General features: G+C 43.1%; 1 protein-coding gene across 2 annotated transcripts in view; it reads left to right on the top strand.

Annotated features, from left to right (window-relative positions):
- The first annotated feature begins 119 nt into the window (after positions 1–119).
- Positions 120–20,246, top strand: part of LOC123747188 (kinesin-like protein KIF23) — a 60,183-nt gene continuing 40,056 nt past the window's right edge. For both annotated transcript variants that reach the window (XM_045729228.2, XM_045729234.2), the window contains exons 1-4: positions 120–260; positions 11,339–11,495; positions 13,827–14,036; positions 15,255–15,460. In XM_045729228.2, the coding sequence (XP_045585184.2) occupies positions 250–260; positions 11,339–11,495; positions 13,827–14,036; positions 15,255–15,460 (584 nt within the window). In that variant the 5' untranslated portion in view covers positions 120–249. The remainder of the gene's footprint in view (positions 261–11,338; positions 11,496–13,826; positions 14,037–15,254; positions 15,461–20,246) is intronic.

The following is a 20,246-nucleotide window of genomic DNA, read 5'->3' as shown; positions in this document are numbered from 1 at the left end:
ATAAGTAACATCATTTTTAAATGACAGATTGCAGAAACCATCAAACTATGTGCAGAAAAGCTTACCAGCAAGCTTTAGCAAAAGAGTAATAAGCTTATTCCTAGTTAGTGGTGGTAAATGAGCAAGTAGGGGCCCCGGGACCGTTCAAACGTGGCGGGGTGGCCGCTGGAGGCCGCCACCAGTCACCAGTCACGGACTCCCTCCACTTTCGAAAACACCCGCCACACCTCCTCTCTACTCTCCCTTAATATGAAGCCCGAGTAAGTTACTCCGCGTATTTCAGCCTTGATATTTAACGCCCTGTGGTTTGTTTGAGCGGTGCGGGTGTGGTGAAGTGTGTAGAGTTGTGTTTAAAGGGGAAAATTGTGGTTTGAGGTGGAGGTGTGATCTTGGCAAACATTAAGCTGTCGAAAATAAACAAAGTGGATAAGGATAAGTGACCTCTTCGTATTTATTGGTGTGAATATGACCTTGACAAGGCTCTACTGCCATTGCCAGTCGGTCTGCTGAGTGACTGTAATTGACTAGTACTAGGTTTTGGCTTTTTAAATATGTTTCTTGAATGTTTAGTGTAGCAGTGACACTGAGGGTGTGAGAGGTCGTTAGGCCCCGGGTACGTCATTGTTTTTTGTTTTGCTTTAGTAATGTTTTAAGCTGTTGTAACTCTTTGTAACTAAGCTGAAGTTGTAGTGACTAAGCCCCCAAATTACTGTGCTAGCATAATCGTCTTGCACTTTTAGTAGTGTTACCGTATGAAGATCCCCTAGGCCAGCCTCTGGTCTTTACCAGCACACAACTAACAACTGTCCAACTCCAAGGTTTACTGCTTGGTGTAGACAATCAGGCTACAGAAAGTGTTGTCCTAAACTCTTGAATTCTGCCCCTGGGACAGAATTAAACATGGGACCCTCAGTTGTGAACCAGTGATGTAGACCACTACGCTACATAACCCCCCCAAATGTGGTGTCTTCGGGTTGCATGTCCATCATCTGGGTGCTCGGGTGCATTGTCAGGTGTCGGTTATATGCCTGGTTGTGCCGAGTGAATGAGGCCAAGTTCATATGAAGCACTATAAAGTACTTTGAATTATTAAAACTAGGAGAATTGTTGGTAGTATTTGCTTTTAATAAACACAATTGTGTATAGTATTATTGAGAGGGGCAAAAATTACTTTTTGTAACAGTTGTCAAAATGGCTGGAGTCGACATTGCCATAGAAGTACACACTGACCTATATTGAATTCAATGCTATTCCTGATTAGCCTGCATTTACAAACCTAGAAATGGGTAAGAATTGACTTTTTCAAATACTGTATATATGGTGTAAAGTGGTCAGTGACAGGAAGCATGTCTGCAGCCAATGAACCTGTCCTAATAGTTACAGTACTTACCTAGTAACTAGCCAGACCCAGTGACTTTAACTTCTGACCAAATGACATGCATGTACAGTATCCATAAATGGAAAGGTATCCATAAAGTTCCCTAACAGAAGGGAAGGGAACCATTGGGAGAAAGTGCCGAGCCATTACAACTATATATCACTTGGAAGGGATAAGGATATGGGATGGGACGGAAAAAATGTTGCCCAACCACTGGGCGGGTTTGAGATTGAATGCAGACCTGCATGAAGCAAGACTGTCAATCAGCCCCAGGTGATGTTAAACAAATGGACCAGTGCTATTTTGGCTTGTTGATAATTTGTGGAATGACTAATTTTTACATGAATTTACATAAGACAACACTATTGACCCACATTATTCCTAAGGATGACCTCGTACAATACCTAGCTTGGCAAACCTGTTGAATTTTCTAATGTGAGAGGAATTCTAGAAAGTGTCGACAGAGGAGCAACAATAAGGATGTACCAGGTAGGGTGAAGGTTATCGTCTGAAAAGTGCACCAAGCCATTGTGACTACATACAGTATTTGGAAGATATGTAAAGATAAAACAGAGGTAAGGAATGGTGCCCAGCCCACTTGAGCAGTAAAGTGAATGCTGACCTGCAGAAAGACAATAGTTGCGTCAAGGAGTATTCATGTTTGTCAAGGTGGTTGGTTCAGGTAAGGTAAAGTACCTAGAAATTGTGTATTAAAATCAGATTTAAAAATAATTCCTTTTAGAAAAACCTAAGGCATGAATAACAATGACTCGTGTATAACATTTCAAAACTGTAGGCCAAAACTGTCGGCTATGAAACTGCTGACAGTTTTGGTCTACAGTTTATTAAAACTGTTACCACTGTTCAGATGCGAACTTTCTAATGTTCATTGGCAGCTTTTAGTAAGCTTAAATCAATGACCTCTTTCTTGAAAATTCTTGGTTTCAAGAATTCAATTTTGTCAATTCCTTTGTTTTGTACATAGTGATCATATTGCTATGTTTTCTTCTAGCTTTGGCATATTTGCATCTAACCTCTCCTCACAGATCTTGTCTCGGTTTTGGAAGCCTTTTGTTACATGGGATTGCACGTTTTCCAGTTTGTTGTGCTGCTCGAGATATGGGCACCATACAATTGCTTCATATTCCAACTTTGGTCTCGCTAGGGTTGTGAATTTAATATTTTGCCATTGGTGTATTTTAAAGCAATCTGAAATTAGAAAGCATTGCATAGGCTACTCGCACAGTTCTTTATATGGTCCTCAGGCAAGTTTTGTCTAGAACCATTTTTAGATCTTTATCAGAATTCTTTAACTTTTTCACTTAATAGGTCCTACACAACCTAAAAATTCTCCTATTCCACAGTCCATAACATGACATTTATTAAAGTTAATTGTTTTTGTCCAGGTCGTCTTGATGGGCATGACAATCATCTAAGTTTATCTTCCCTAGTATCTTGGCATCATCAGCAAGTGTTCATATATGTATTCCTTCCACTAGATTGATTAGGTTGACAAGGAACTTTACTGGTGCAAGAACTGAACCCTATGGTACTACACTACAGTAGTGACATTCTTTGGTCTGATGTATTCCACCTGATTACTGCCCTTATTTGTCTGAAATTTTTTCAGCCATGTTAAAAGCCTGTCACTCCTAGTATGGTCGGTTCCAGAACAACCACTTAAATGGGACTGTCAAAAGCCTTTTTTAGGTCCAGATAAAGTCAACCCAACTCTTTCCTGTAAAATCTGTGGCTCTCTCATAGAAACTAAGTAGATTGGTTGCACAGGACCTTCCTGATGGAAAACCATACCATGTTATTTCTCTCCAGATGTTAAACCTCTGGTTTTAATAATTTTTCCAGTTTTGACTACAGTACTATGCTTGTCAACGATACAGGTTCATAATTTAAGTGAACCTTCCCTGCTACCATTTTTTTTTTTTTTTTGTAGACTGGCACTGTTTGCCTTTTTTATGTACTGTACTGTATCTGGCAAGACTCGAGGACACACAAATGACCGAAATCGATTGAAGTTGTGCTGAGCTCGTATGTGCATTCTCTCGGAACCCAAGGTGAAAGTCCATCGGGGCAACTGCTTTGTTCTACTGTGCCAACTTACATAAATTTCGCATACAAAAGTGTGGTTTTTCTTATCCTATGTTATCCCCCTCCCCGCTCAGCTCGTTGTCGCCGTCTGGGGGCTTAGTGGGCGGCTGCCGGAGTGTGATGCTCCTTGGGACAGTCCTCTGTCCTTTTCTAGCCTTGTGCTCCTGCTGCCGTCCTCTCCAATTCTGCTGGGCATCTTTTCCTTTTCCTTCTGTTTCGTTTTTCTCCCCCCTCTTCTCCTATCTGCTTGCCGTTTCCTACCGACCTTTTGCTCGTTCTGGTTCTTCCCTTGGACTTCTTCTATTTTGACGCCCGGGTGCTTGAGGAGGCATACTCATGCACCCGTAGAACTGCAGTACCCGACGTCGAGAGCGAGGGGAACCTTTTATTGTCAATCCCCACTTCGTCACTGAACCCGATCTCGACGGACTGTCGGTTTCTTAAGGTGGCGTTTGTGGGGCGTATACTCGCGACGCACCCCTAGGAGGCCCCGACAGGATCGGCGATGGCTTCTTGTTGGGTGTCCTGCCTCTAATTGTGGCTCCATGGTGGGTGTGGGGGCACATTCGCGAGTGAATTCTTTCTTTCGTCAAGATGATTACCCCTGCTTCGGCTTCTTCTGGTTTACCTTCTCAGGCTCGTGGGGTGGGCGACCAAGCCCCCGAGTCGGTCCGTATTGGAAGACCGGGCTCTGTAGCCTCCGCTGCATTGGGCCCCGACCTTGCTCCTACTTTGGCCTCTCTGACTCCTTCCTCTGGCTCCCCTCCCTCCTCTGTGGTTGGGTCGAGCCCCAAGCCCCCAGTGGTGACTACCTCGTCCCCTGGCGTGGCTCCTTCTCTAGTTGTAACTACTGCGCCTTTTAACCCCTCTCTCTCTGGGGGTTCTCACCGCCGTCTTCGTCACGGCCGCCCTCGCTCGATTCCTTCCAGTTCTGCTACCTATCATGCCTTGTTTGGTCCCGCTTCGTGGGCCAAATATTTTGATCTCCTCCCTCTTGATTCTGCGCCTCCTGACGATTTCTCCCTCCATCGACATCTCATTGATTCCGTTGATGCCTCCATTACTTTCAACCCCACTCGTCTCGGTACACGTGTCGTTGCTGCTCCTTCTCAGGATGCTGCTTCCCGCTTGGCTGCCTTATCCTGCCTTGGCGAGACCCCCGTTCGGGTCTCGAAGAACGTTCAGTTGAATGCCAGTGTTGGCACTATTTTGCTCCCGCCCCATGTTGCGACCGGTGTTCGGGACCTACGCGACTGCCACGACGATATTCGACATATCCTCGCTGCCCAGGGCCATTCTATTCTCCAGGTGGACACGTTTACTCGTCCCCCTCGTGGTAGTCGCCGTCAACCCCTCCGGGTTGTGAAGATTACCTTTGATGGTAGGACCCTTCCACCCTCTGTCATTCTTGCTGGTGCCAGGTGCTCTGTCCAGGAGTACATTCCTTCTCCTCGGCTCTGCAACAAGTGCTGGAGGTTTGGGCATGGTGCCCTCCGCTGCTCCGGGACTGTCTCTCTCTGTCCTTTGTGTGGTGGCGAAGGTCACTCTAAGTCGGAGTGCGCTTCTCCCCAGGCTCGTTGCCTCAACTGCGGTGAGGCCCATCCTACCTTCTCCCGTGCGTGTGTCCATTACAAGCTTGAGGCAGCCGTCCTCAACTTGAAGCACCGGGAGCGTTTATCTTTTCCTGAGGCGAGGCGCCAGGTTCGCCGGCTCCCGCCTTATGCTAATATCTCTTATGCTCGCGTGTTGCGCTCTTCCTCTCCTCGTCCTTCCCGCCTTCCTCAGACTCACAACCGTTTCCAGGCCTTGGACCCTGATGCGCCCACTGCCCCCTCCTCTGTCCCTTTGGGTTCTCTCCCGAAGGATCCTCCTCCTGGTCCTCTGTCTGGGGTTCCCCTTCCTTCTACCCGGTCTGTCGTGTCTTCTGTGTCTCCTTCCTCGTCCCCCTCCGATCCTCCTTCCCATCCTCTTCCTCCATCTATCGGCTCTCCCCGCCGCCTGTCGGTGCGGGCGGATGTCCATCGCTCTCCTAACGGCCGTCGTGTGTGCTCTCGTTCGGCTTCTCCTGTTGAGACACTGGAATCCGTTGCCCGGTACGTAGTTGCTGGGACACCGGTCTCTTTAAGTCAGAAGCGTAAGCCTGGCTCCTCTCCTTCCTCTTCCCCGGCGGGTAAGAAGGCTTCGCTTTCTTCCTCAGCTCCTCCTTCTGGCTCTGTTGCTCCTTCCCCTCCCGTTTCAGTGCTTGCGCCCCCTGTTCCTGCTATGGAGGTTTCTTTGGCCCCTGCTTCCCTTTCGGTTGCTGCTCTTGCTGGGGTGCGCTCCTCTCTTTCTACTCCCCCTCTTCCTGCTGCTGTCCTTGACTGCTCCTCTCCGTTGTCTCCTCCTCCTCCTCCTCCTCCTCCTCCTCCGGACCCTGCCCGCCCACCTCTGATCTGTTCTCCCGTTTCCTTCCCTCCGTCTTTGCTCAGTTTACCCATGCCCCCTAACCCTGACTTTGCTGACCCTGATCCCGACCCTGATATTCTTTAACGTGCTCTGTTGGTCTTTCGCCTTTGTTTCTTCCTTGTTCTCTGTTTTTGTCCTTTCTCTTCTCGTCGTTGTCCATTCTTCAATGGAACGTTCGAGGTTATTACGCCAATTTCCTCGAACTCCAACTTCTGGTTTCGCGGTTTTCGCCCCTTTGTGTCTGTCTCCAGGAGCCGATGCTTGGTGCTCGTCCTGGTCGTTTTCGTGGCTATTCCTTTCTCTCCCCCCCCCCAGCCATTGTTGGGGCTTCTAATTCTTCTGCTCTCTTGATTCGGGCTGATGTTCCCTTTGTTCCTTTACTTTTTCCTTCGCCTCTCCATTGTTCTGCTGCTCGTATCTTTGTGGGGAAATGGTACACAGTTTGTTCCATTTATCTCCCCCCGAGTGTCCTGCTCTCTCTTCCTGATTTGAAACACCTCCTAGACTCCTTGCCGGAGCCTGTGCTCCTGCTGGGTGACTTCAATTGTCGTCATTCTCTTTGGGGTGACGTTCTGACGAATACCCGGGGTCGCCTCCTTGAGCCGTTTCTCCTCTCTTCTTCCCTGTCTCTTCTGAATTCTGGTGAGCCCACTCATTTGGACTCTCGAACTCGCACCCTTTCTTGTCTTGATCTTTCTCTCTGCTCTTCTTCTCTTTACTTAGATTTCACATGGCAGGTTCTTGATGACCTCCATGGAAGTGATCATTTCCCCATCCTTGTTTCCTTTTTCTCTTTTCGCCCTTCCCTCTCTTTCCCTAGGTGGCAGTTTGCTAAGGCGGACTGGACCCTATTTTCCCTCAGTGCTACTCTCTCTGACCTCTCCCTTCTGCCCCTCTCTCGCGCTCTCCTCCTTTTTCATGACACTGTCTTCGACGCTGCCCTCCGCTCTATTCCTCGCTCTTCCTCTCGGGGTCCACGGAAGTGCGTTCCCTGGTGGAATGCGGACTGTGCTCGGGCTGTCCGCTGTAAGCGTGCAGCCTGGAAGAAGCACCGCCGTAGGCAGACGACCGATTCTTTTCTTTTCTTTCGGAAAGCGAGTGCGGTGGCCCGTAGGGCCATCCGTACGGCTAAACGTGAATGTTGGGCATCTTATGTCTCGACAATTACGTCCGAAACCCCTCTGGCCCAGATCTGGAAGCGTATCCGCAAGATAGCGGGTAAGTTCGTTCCCGATGTTTCACCGGTCCTTCACCTCCATGATACTCTTGTGGCGGACCCGTTGCAGGTCGCTTCCGAACTGGGTTCCCACTTTTCTTCTGTTAGCTCTGGTCTTCATCTTCCCCAATCTTTCCTTCTTCGTAAACCTGTCCTTGAGTCTCGTCCTTTAGATTTCTGCACTCATCTTCAGCTTCCCTATAATGATCCCTTCTCTCTCTCTGAACTTCGTTCTGCCCTGGCCCTCTGCGGTTCTACGGCGGCGGGCTCCGATGGTATTCATTATGAGATGCTTCGCCATCTCCCTCCGAGCATGTCTCAGTATTTACTGAGTCTGTATAATCGGATCTGGGAGTCGTCGTCAGTCCCTGAGGACTGGCTCGATGCCGTTGTCCTCCCTGTTCGCAAACCGGGGTCTCTGGGTACTTCCCCTAAGGACTTTCGCCCTATTGCTCTCACAAGTTGTGTCTGCAAACTCTTTGAACGTATGGTTAACGTTCGTCTGATGTGGTTCCTGGAACACCATCACCTCCTCTCCCCTTCTCAATTTGGTTTCCGCAAGTGCCGCAGCACGACAGATGTCCTGGTGAACTTGGAGGTCTATATTCGTACTGCTTTTGCTGCGAAGACCTCCGTTGTTGCCGTCCTTTTTGACCTAGAAAAGGCTTACGACACCACTTGGCGTTATCATATCCTATCTCAACTTCATTCTTTTGGCCTTCGTGGTCATCTCCCTCTCTTTCTCCGCAGCTTCCTCTCTCGTCGTTCCTTTCGGGTGCGCCTTGGTACCGCTCTCTCTCCCTCTTTTCAGCAATACGAAGGTGTGCCCCAGGGTAGTGTTCTGAGCACTACTCTTTTTCTGGTTGCCCTCAATGGTCTTCTTTCCTCTCTTCCTTCTGGTGTCTTCTCCGCTCTCTGTCGATGATCTTACCCTTTGTTGTCAGGGTGATGATTCGCCTCTCCTTCAACGCCGGCTTCAACTTGCGATTGATGCCGTGTCGTCTTGGGCCACAGGTCATGGCTTCAAGTTCTCTACTTCTAAGACTTGTGCCATGACTTTTACGCGGAAACGGGTTGTTCTTCGTCCCTCTTTGTCACTTTATGGTCATCCCCTTGAATACAAAGATTCCGCGAAGCTTTTGGGGTTATTCCTTGACACTCGTTTGTCTTGGTCTCCCCATATCTCTTACCTCCGTGTTGAGTGCTTTAAGTCCCTTACCCTCCTTCGGGTCTTGTCCCATACTTCTTGGGGGGCAGATAGGCGCGCACTCCTTGCTTTACATTCCTCTCTCGTCCTGTCTAAGCTCGATTATGGTTGCCCTGCTTACTCGTCTGCTTCTCCTTCTACTCTTCGCCGTCTTGATGCTTTGCACCATACTGGGTTGCGCCTCAGTTCTGGTGCCTTTCGTTCGACTCCCGTCCTTAGCTTGTATGTTGACACTGGCTTCCTGTCTCTCCAGGACCGCCGTGATCGCTACTGTCTTCGCTATCTTGCGCGGTCCTTGCAACATCCTTCCTCTCGCCTCTGTCGTGCTTTAACTTTTACCCCTCCTGCGGTTCCTGTTCCTCTTCACCACCTCCCTCTTTCTGTCCGGTTATCTCGCCTACAGGATTCTCTTTCCGTTCGTATTTCTGATGTTTCTCCTCGTGTTGTTCCTTCTTTGCCCCCGTGGAGGGTCCCTCTTCCACGGTTTTGTACATCCTTGACTCGTATCACTAAAGCTTTTACCCCTCCTACAGTTCTAAAACGCCTTTTCCTCGAGCACTTTTCTTCTCACTCCCGCTCCGTTTCTGTCTTCACCGATGGGTCTAAGTCAGCGGACGGTGTTGGCTACTCTGTTGTTTTTCCTGATCGCACTTATATGTGTCGCTTGCCTCCGGAGACTAGCATCTTTACAGCGGAACTTTATGCTATTCTCTATGCTCTTCGTCTCCTGCTTTCTCGTTGTCAGTCTTCCTTTGTGGTTGTTGTTGACTCTCGTAGTGCCCTCATGGCTCTCGGGTGCTTTAATCCAGTTCATCCGGTAGTTGTCGAGATCCAGCATTGGCTGTTTCTCGTTCACAGTAAATTTAAGTCGGTTGAGTTTTGTTGGGTTCCCAGCCATATTGGCGTGTCTTTAAATGAGCGTGCGGATGCTGCCGCTAAGGAAGCTGTCCGCTCTTGTCCCATCTCTCGTAAAGGCATTCCGTATTCCGACTTTTACCCGGTTATCCATTCCTCAGTCCTTACCCGTTGGCAGGCTTCTTGGTTGTCTGTTACTGGTAACAAGCTACGTACTCTTAAATGTTGTGTTTCCTCGTGGCCGTCCTCCTTCCACCGTAACCGGCGGTGGGAAACAGCTCTGGCGAGGTTGCGTATTGGCCATACTCGCTTAACCCATGGTCACTTGATGGAGCGCCGCCCTGCTCCTTATTGTCCTAGTTGCATTGTCCCTCTTACGGTCGTGCATGTCCTTCTTGAATGTCCTGACTTCCAGGACGAGCGTGTGTCTTGCTTTCCGACCGCCCCTCGCGGTCACCTGTCCCTCGATAGAATTCTTGGTGACTCGGATACTTTTGATATCGTTCGCCTTATGCGTTTTTGTTCTCGTATTGGCATCCTTGGTGATATTTAGCGCCCTCTGATTATTTTGCGTATTTGATGGTGCTACATAGCCTTCCCGGTTTGGTGCCTTCTTTTGATAATTACTTACTTACTTATCCTATGTTATTAGGTCTGAGAAGACATTACCATTTACAAATAAATTTATCTTATTACAAATCTCCAAATCTTCTATACTCCAAATTGAGTATTCCCTTGGGAATACAACCTCATTTAAACTACTGTACCTGTACTGTTAGGTTTGTCTGACAATCTCTGGCATGTCTAGCTGTATTATATCGTATACCTCCAGTATATTTTTCTCTTCATCTATGTTAATGTGATTTAAGTGAACAAAAATAAACGTGTGATTTTTAGGAACATTGTTTCCCCTCTCCTCTAATCCACCCTTGCTCTTATGATAAGTTTTGCTTTTATGTACAATTTTGTCCCGATTCCTATCGCCTTGTAGAAAAAACTGCTCTAAATATTGGCAAGAACAAGGAAGAAGTTTTACTTCAGCAAAGTTTAGTTTTGACTTCTCTTCCTTTGAAAGTTTTTAGTCATAATGTGTGGCTACCTGGGTACGGGTTTTCTGCCAGGAAGTCGTATTGTCTATTTGTAAAGGAATTTCACAAGTACTGGGTACATGTTTGTGTATTATGATCTATATTCTAAACCATAATTACAACCATATGCAGTTTCTATTGCATAACATACTAAGTACCTGCAGGTTCAACCTTGGCATAGTGGGGCAGTGTACCAAGTGGGTGGTATAGTTGGCTGTACACTAACCAAACATTTGGGTAGTCGGTTGGTATACAGTACTGGCCACCCAAATGTGGGTCATTTCTTGGAAGCCTGGAACATTATGAACCGATACATGATTATTAATATTAATTAATTTCTTAGTGGGCAATATTTCATAGGACATCCCTTTGATTCTATTATATGCAGATAAGCATGGTGTTTATTCATGTTGGTGTTTTAAATTTATGTAGAAAGTGTAATGTGTACTGTGTAGTACTGTACAATTCAGGTACTGTACACTACCAAATTTTACTGGTTGACTTCTGGCACTAATTTCCATGGTACTGGTGTCTAGCCATATACTGTACAGTAGTTGTACTCATAATGCCATTATGAGTAATAAACTACTCGTAATTCTAGGTTTACGAATGTCATTTTAAAGTCTAAATCTGTGATAACCAAATAGAACAAATTCCACAAACCATAACCTTCAATGTCAATATAAAAAGTACTATTAATAAATAAAGGGTAAGAATGCAGTAAAGGAAGTCTTTTAGATTTTAGTAGTTTTAAGTTTAGTTTCAACATGTAGTATATTCGAAAGAGTTTCTGGAATTTTTTCAGGTTTTTGGCTTCGTAGTTTTTTTTCGGGTAGCTATTTCTTTGTGACAGGCTGGATTTGCATGAGCTTGTCTTGATGCATATTAATGGGAAGGAGGCAGAATTGTGAATTAACAAATGTATACATTTTTAATTGTTGCAATTTAAAATATTACAGTAAGAAGGCTGTTTCAGGATGAGCAACTTCAATGTTTTGCAATTTAAACATGTGCAGAATATTCAAAGTTTATTATTTTTTCAGTAGGACGCCTATCTCGCGTAAACCACGGCCCACGCCCAGGCCAAAAACAGAAAGAAATGTGGAGAAAGACCCAGTTGCAGTCTTCTGTCGCATTCGACCAATTGAAATGCCTGATCTGGAAGAATGTGTCACTGCCATAGACAAACGTACTGTTAGGGTAAGTGTTGCTACAGTATTTACTAAGACAAAAAAATGCCTAACCCAGTTGCTTACTGATGGGAGCATTGTATAGGTAAATTAAGTACAACCTAAGATAATTTCAGAAAAGTTGGTAATAAAGCCATTTTAGGGAGGGAGTGTGCTAAAAGGGTTTACCATTCTAAATGTTTTTTTTTTTTTATTAGAAAATGATTGGTGGATAGAATAGAGTAACATGTCACTTTTTCTCTTTACCAGTTGGCAAGAGCCACTTCACAGCCAGTGCCATATATTGGGAAACTTTAATCCTTACACTTCTCAAATTGCTTGAGGGAGATTGGTCCGAATGTTCCAATCACTTGGAAATGATTTTAAGGTGGCCCCATTTTATTCCAAAGCCCAACCTATTCTAGTGAGATCTCGTTAGACTCCACAGACCTGTTGATCATTTGCCACATTTGGAAAAGGTCCCTTAGTTTCCTCCCAAGACTTGAGTAAAAAGATGAGGCCCGTGTCTTGTGCATCACCATCCAGTGACTGAACATGCTGGGGAGCCATGCTGTTGAACCATTGGTCTTTTTATTATTATTAAATATACATGTATATTTTTGCATGCAAAATGTAAACTTTGTAATTATAAGATATAGGCTTGTATATTGCATGTACAGGTGTGTATTTATAAATGTACATTTGTACATGTGTATATTTCCAATGCTATACATAATGATTACCACTACAGTATTAACATAAATACTGTACAACATTGAGCATGGAGAAACCATGAAAATAAGTTATTTCTGACACCTTGTCTCATTTCTACCAAACATTTAACTTCTCTGGGCCATTACAGCTAAACCACAATAGGTAAGAACTTTTACATGGATTTTGCTACTTGGATGATAATTAACAATGTCAAATGAAAGTTATTTTAGCAGAATTTTTTTTTGTGGATGAGACAGTGCATTAAATAGCTTGCACGTCTTTTTGATTCCCACCTCAATCAGCATACCAATTATTAATGAGGGTCTTGGAATGTGATGTACACTGTATTGCTTGCTTTAAGAAGTGCAGTAGCACTTGCCTTACAAGAGTTCAAACATAAATTTGAGTTTTTGTATGGGGTGTGTTCATCCATACACTTGTTTGTTGAGCAAATTTCTCACATTAGGCATTCTGGCGCATTTCCCAAATACCACTCTGATCAAATGGCTCGGTCATTTTGCATTTAATTCATTTTATGGCTTACATTCTGGTATGGCAGCACTTTAGTATTCTTCCTAGTGGCCTCGATGGAAGCTAGCGGCTTGTTAAGGGTCTCCTGAAAATGTATAGTCCTGCAAAGCGTGGCATACTGCTTACCAGCAAACTAAGCAAAGATGCAAATCAAATGTCTAAATTTGTTTTATTTATTTAAAGTCCTATAACGTTGCAGTTAATCATGAACTGGAAATAAGGTGATCATTGCCTAAAGGAGTATAAAATAATCTTCTGATGGTGGCAGTACCTTGCCACTAGATATAATTTTTTTTATCTTTTTTTCCCTGCCTCTTGTCTAAAAATTTTCATTCACTAATACAATCTTTTTTAATCTCTACATATTTAATATAAATTATATTTTTTGAATGATGGCTTAATTTTAGAATTAAGGAGTATAGTACTTTACAGTATTGTTATTTTCATGTGGTTACTTTTTGCATGATATGTGATATTTATATAGGTCATGATATTTATCTGTAATATCACATTTGTAAATTAACTTCATGCCAATATTAATGGTTACCTTCAGTCTTTATTTATTTTTATTTATATGTAATTACCTAAGTGTAGTTACAGGATGAGAGCTACGCTCGTGATGTCCCATCTTCCCAGCACTCATATAACGCTTTGACACTACTGACGGTCTTGGCCTCCACCACCTTCTCACTTAACTTGTTTCTCCAAGCCTTTTCATTAAAACATGGTTTTCCAATCCCTTCTCGTCCCTCTAGTTCGGGCAACCATTTCCTCGTGTACATTCCACTTCACTAGAGGAAATTGTTGCCTGCCCCATCAATTATCCCTACACTTTACCCCAATAAATTTGTCTTGGTCTTATTAATTGTTCTCCAAATCCTCATTAAGTATTTCTTGTGGTTTAACCCACCACCCCACACCACATCTGTCTACCCTCCCACCTCTATACATTTCCCTGTTTGGGCAAGACTTAAATTTTGCACCAAGTACAGTACAAACTTTGCACCTGAAAATATTTTGATCTTTACTAAATTGCTTTTTGCCTTGAGGTTATATTTAAAGTGTGTAGCATTTAAGCTACAATATATTGTAATTCCTATGCTTTATTTGTTTCCAGCTTAGCCCACCAGCATCATGTTTTGCTTCTCGTAATGGAAGTGCGAAGGAACAATATTACAAGTTCCAGCATGTGTTTGGGCCCAACACCACACAGAAAGAGCTTTTTGATAGTATTGCCAAACCCTTAGTTGCAGATGTTCTGAATGGAAAAAATGGCCTCCTCTTTGCTTATGGTGTCACTGGCTCTGGCAAGACTTACACAATGCAGGCAAGTGCCTTCTCTCAAAGTGGTTAAATGGGCAAAGACAGTTATGACTTATTGTGAGGCCAGGCACCCCAGATTGTTTTGTAAATAAAAATTAGTTCTTGGATGTAAACTGGTAATAGAATGAAGAACTGTAATTGGAGGAAGTGGCAAGAACAGTTTATGAAACTTAAAATTTGTGAATACAGAATGAGGGGGGGGAGGTTTTACAACGGCAAGGGGATACAAGAGTGAAGTTCTCGCGTGGACAAGGACTATCATAAAGAAATGTATGGTAGAGGTCCTGGAACTATAAATTATCAGAACCCATAATTATTTTAAGGTGGAAAAGTGCAGGTTTGGTAACAGGGTGGGAGACAAATATAATAGGTTACCTGACATAATTGTCAAATAGTTAAACTAGCTTTAAAATTAGGTCTTGATAGATATGTGGGGTAGAGCAGTTGGATCTAGACAGGCACCTGCATAATGGGCTAACAGGTCTGCTGTGTGGTGATAACATGTTCTTATCTTGCATGAAAAGTTAGGATAGAATGTAAAACATTTCCTGATTGGGGTGGGGGGGGGCAATGGGAACATTCTTGTTAAAATTAGTATGGGAGAATGTTAGCTTGATGCAATCAAAGTGAACACATGGAGGTTCTGAATGACACAAGTGATGGAAAGTTCAAATGTAAATGTGCTGGTGAGAAGAATGTAAGGTATAATACTAGCAGATTGTCAGTGAAATAGAAAAGTACTGTATATCTGACGTGTATGGGAAATTATTGTTCGTGCAGGAATTAAATGCCAGACTACAGGGAGTGGAATGAAATGGGTGTAGCATTAATTTGCTGCAGGCTTGAAATAGCTGTACAGTGCCTGATTGAAAGTGTTACAATATTTTCATTCTTTCTTCACTATACTGTATACAGTATTCTCTCACTTTGCATCTGTAGAATCTAGTTGAGTAGGAATTCACAATTACCCAGAGAAAAAATTGAATATTTTTATTTTTTGTGATAGTGCACATGAAAATTTGATAGTGAGAGCTCATGTTACTGCTCTTAGATCATTTTATAAGTAAAGACAAGAATTAATGCCGACTAAATGTTTCATAGGTGGTAGATAATGGGTAGGTGATGGCGAGTGATGTAGTCAGTAAAATAATTAGCGATGAAATATTTATAGTGTAGATAGCAGCATTTAATCTTGCACAACTATTTTTTGTCCTAATTTCAGGGAGTACCACAAGATGGTGGAATTGTAAGAAGAACCCTGGATGTCATCTTCAATAGTATACAAGAGTACCAAACAAGGAGGTGCATCTTTAAGCCAGATCGCATGAATGGATTTGATGGCCAGTGTGAATCGGATGCTTCTAATGATCGACGAAGGTTGGATGCTACTCAAAGTACCAAGATGATGACCAGGTCTTACAAATCAAGGTATGATCTGGTTGTTGGCAGACCTAGGTATGGTCCAGTAAATTGTTGCCTAGAGCATTTATTACTTCATGCTAATAACAATAATTGTGGCTAAAAATGAGCGGTTAATAGTGATCATAATTAGTGCTGATCGTACACTTCCATCAATTTTCTGCTGAAACAGTTGGTTGTTAAAATAAATTTATCAGGATGAGAAGAATTGCAGTGTACTGTAGGCACCATATTTGCATAGCTTTGGATTATGATGATTCGGTTACAGAAGAACTAAGCACTTGGAAGTACTGTACGTAGGTGTATTTTGGGGCTACTTACTGTACATGGGATAAGACCAGATTAATGCAATTTAGTGTGGATAATCTAGGCTAATCTTTGGGTTGATTTCATTCTTGTTGGGAATTTTCAAACACGCATGCAATGCATAAACGTAACCCTTTTGTATAATTGCTCATATTCTTGATTTCATAGGCTTAATTTTAGCTAGTGTTTAATGTTGGTGTCTAAATAGGTGTTTAAGAGAGCATGAAAAGTGGACTTAAGAGTATATATATATATATATATATATATATATATATTTTTTTTTTTTTTTTTTTTTTTTTTTTTTGTCCCCCATGCACAGTAAACTGCAGTGCATTAAAGTTGTAGATTCATTTTTGCTTCCAGGAAGTATTACCCCCCTCCCCCCTCAAATCAATGACTACTACTGTGCATTTTGTGAGGTGTAATGGTCAAACAAATATATCTACTTAGTGATATACCTTGTTCACAACTTTTTAGCAATTATCCTGTGCTGCTGAACCCTAGGCAAGAGCTGTTGATGCTGTAATAATTGGCATAGACTGGGATTTCTCGACTATATCCATTTTATGACGAGCATATGTCACCCATAATGGTAGTATCAAATGTATACAATCATGCTTTCTTTAAACCTTTGCAGTTGCCACTCAAACCTTTTTCTTGTACAGTGGTACCTCCGCTTGAGTTTAATCCGTTCCCAGAGATGGTTCGTAACTCAAAACAAATTTTTCCATAAGACATAATGTAAATTTAATTAATCCATTCCACACCCCCAAAAATATTAACTTAAAAGTACATTTTATACCGAATATCACTTTTTTGTGCTAGCTACAATACAGTATGTATATCTTGCCTTTATTGAGGACTCTTGTTGGCGTCTGGAAGATGGTGAGGTGGGGGAAGGTGGTGTTAGTCCGGAAGGGGCATCCCCTTCCATTATAACATAGGCAGTGATGAGTTTTCTGGGGGTACTCCCTCCTACATTTTGCAGGCATATCGCTAGGACTTGGTTGTGGCTCACTGCTTGCTTTTTAAGAACGTCTATAGACACTTGGTTTTTCTCTACATTTAAACACTTGTCTAGTGAGACATCAGTCATTCAAAAGGTCAATGCAATGGCCTGCTATAGCTTTATCTGGCATTGCATATTTTGACGAAATTGGGATTGCAACTCAAAAAATTTGTAAGTAGGAGCAGTTGTAAGTTGAGGGTACCACTGTGTATAAAAATATTTTATGAACATCGGAAATATGGAGCCTGTCGGTAGTTGGTTGCAAATACAGTATAACGTGTCAACAGTGCGTTAATTACAAAACTTTATTGTTGCTGTATGTCGGTTATAATGAACACTTGTTAGATATCATATAAAGAATAATTGTGCATATAAGTAACAAATATGCACAACAGATTTTTTACAAATAAGTAGGAACCGTGAAGAGGATTTGAACCTATGCCCTGGGTAATCCCAAGCACATGCCTTAGACCAACCATGACATGGTCAAATGCAATACAATCTGGGATTCAACCAAATCCTTTAGGGATCCTGAGGCTTCAACTTGAGCACTCAGGGTTTCAATCATTACCCCCATGCATTCTGGCTGTGGTTTAAGAGTTCACCTCCAATGCTTCTCTTCAAATTTTCTCATTGACATACTGTTACTGTGCAGTTAATAATTTGAATTATTGTGCAGTTGATTTTTCACCAACTTTCTTGTAGCACTAGGAGCAAAATGTGGTTATACTCAGCAGTTCTTTGTTGCAACATCTATTAAACTTTTAGTAACCACTGGCCTTTGTAGATCTTGCCTTGACATCCTCCATGCCAGTGGTTCAAACCACACTTTTGCCTGCCGATTATAAATGTGCACCACCATCGGCCAGCCACAGGCTACACTGTGTGAACCTCTGGTGAAAAAGAATGGTCCAAATTATCAAGTTGAAATATTTTTGTCACTACCACCACCACTGCTGCTACAAGTGTCTTCTTGGCTTCATGCCACCTTTTGATAATCGTTTACCACCAGTGTTCTTTTATTCACAAGTTCCATGATTTTCCTTTGCATTTTCTTGTCAAACTGTACTACAATAGTATCAATGCCAATGTATCTGTATCAAAGGGGGCCTGACAGCTGAGTGAACAGTGCTCAGGATTCATAGTCCTGAGGTTCCAGGTTTGATCCCTGGCAGAGGCGGAAACAAATGGGGTAGGGTTTCTTTCACCCTGATGCTGATGTTCCCCTAACGGTAAATAGGTACTGTACCTGGGAGTTACAGCTGCTACGGGCTGCTCCCTGGAAGTGTGTAACAAAGGCCTGGTCGAGGACCAGGCTGCAGTGATGCTAAACCCTGGAATTATCACAAGATAACCCCATACCCATGATGCCATTCTCCTCTGCCAGCTGCTTGGCTCCAGTCACAAAACCTTTTAATTAATGGTCTTGAATTTGTGGTAAGAAGTTCCTCTTACCCTTATCTGATGAATGGCTTAAAATTCTTGGGCAATATGGCTTCAGCTCTCAAATACAATAATAATATATCAAAGGAAAAGAAAATGCTAGAGTAATGAGGACAGACAGCACTTGTGTGAAAAAAAGAACTCGGGTTGATGTGTGTGCCTTCACAGTACAGTAGATTTAACCCTTAAGCTGCCAAGGGGTCCTGAGGAGATTTACACCCCTGTGCACAAGAAAAAAAAAATCTTAAATTATTTAGTCTTCTAAAAGTGTTAATTTGTTCCCCGAGCACGGGGAGGGGGGGGGGGAATCGTAGGCGACATATTTTGGCCGCAATAGGCCGAGGAAGTCTGGCAAAATGCGGGCATTGTCAGAGCGGTCGTCATTGGCTGACAGGTGGGAGTTGCCACAAAGATATTACCTAATTATTTTAATGTCTGATTTTTTTTGTTTTTCCTGCAGTAATATTATTCAATGGTGTGTAGTGTAATCGATTTATACAATAAAAGGGGTGAATCATCGCTATACTTAAAAGTATGGTGTGCATATTAGTGATTCAATTATGTTCATAAAACAATAAACAAATAGTTTTGCTATTACACTATATACACAGGTTATATAAAAGTATCTGCATGTTTTGTTCACCATAGCGAACCACTAAGTTGGTATAGAGTCGAAAAGCAATGAGAAGTGACCGCCACACACCAGCCAGTCACTCGTTGCCACTCCCTCAACAACGCCTCACTCTCCCACTTTCTCCTCCCACTATCCGTTTTGATTTTATTCACTACATACAGACGTTATATACAATATAAGTATATATGTTCACCACAACTGTACAACTAGGCTGATATAGTTAGTTCAGGCACTAAGTCATCGCTACGGTCAGCTGGTGGCTGCCTCCCTCATTCAAGGTCACATGCACTAAATTTTCTCCAACAATACTGTTTGCAGTATTATTACATTATGTACACACATTATATGACACATTATATGTAAGTATCTACATGTTGTATGCACCGTAACTGTACACCTAAGCTTGTAGGGTGTCCAAAAAGCACAGTGGCCACCCTCTACACAGCGGCCACCCTCTACATAGCTAAACACGTCGTGTAGACGACGCCACCTCAGTCACCCAAATGGCTCCTCCCAACATAATCCTTTTGCTGTTATTACACTAATACACACACTATATATAAGTATCTACATTTGTGTTCAGGATAGAAAACCACTGAGCTGGTATGGTGAATGCAGACAATAACAGGTGGCCACACAGTCGGTAAATGATGCTACAGTATCTCCCTCCGTCCCTCAGTATTACTCCTCCCACAGTGCTAATTACAACAATCCTGCTATTATCACAATCCTGGTCATTTTTATCAGTCAGGGGTTATCTGTAATACTGTCATTGCTAAATAATAGCAGTTACAAATTTGACATTTTTAGGCGATACTGTGGTCACAAGTTGAACAGCAATGCTGTTAGCTCATGCTGCGTGTGCCAGCCTTGGTTGCTCCCACAGTACTGTGGCTCTCGCTAGAGAATATTGCTCAATTTTTTTTTAAACATGGCGTCTGTTTACAAGAGCCTTAAGGAAGCTAATGTGAACCCCGTGTAGCCGCTGGCCATTTGAATCGTGCCTGGCACCCTATGGTGTATATATATGCCATGCGCACCATGGGACATGTTGCTCATGGCGTATTTATACACCATGTGCAGCTTTAGGTTTAAATACCACAGAGTAAAGTTTTGTCTAATTTTGTCAAAGTACAAGCTCTGTTTATAAAATATAAATGTATTTTGAAGTTGGGCTTGTGATGTTGGGAAATTGGCCCCCCCCCCCCTTGTAGTTGTCGTGTACGTGTGAATGCAACAGTTTGTAATCGTGTTATATAGAGTTTACAGTTGAGTAAATGTGATAGAAGCAAATACAGTACCAAAAAAAACCAACTCCAAATCATCTCTGAATTCATTATTTGTATTTGCTTCTGAGGCTATGGGTCCTCATGACTTCACAAGTGGTGGTACCCTCATTCTGT

This window comes from Procambarus clarkii, chromosome 10 (genome assembly GCF_040958095.1).
Source record: "Procambarus clarkii isolate CNS0578487 chromosome 10, FALCON_Pclarkii_2.0, whole genome shotgun sequence".
Taxonomy (NCBI): Eukaryota; Metazoa; Arthropoda; class Malacostraca; order Decapoda; family Cambaridae; genus Procambarus; species Procambarus clarkii.
This window is presented reverse-complemented; position numbering and strand designations above follow the sequence as displayed.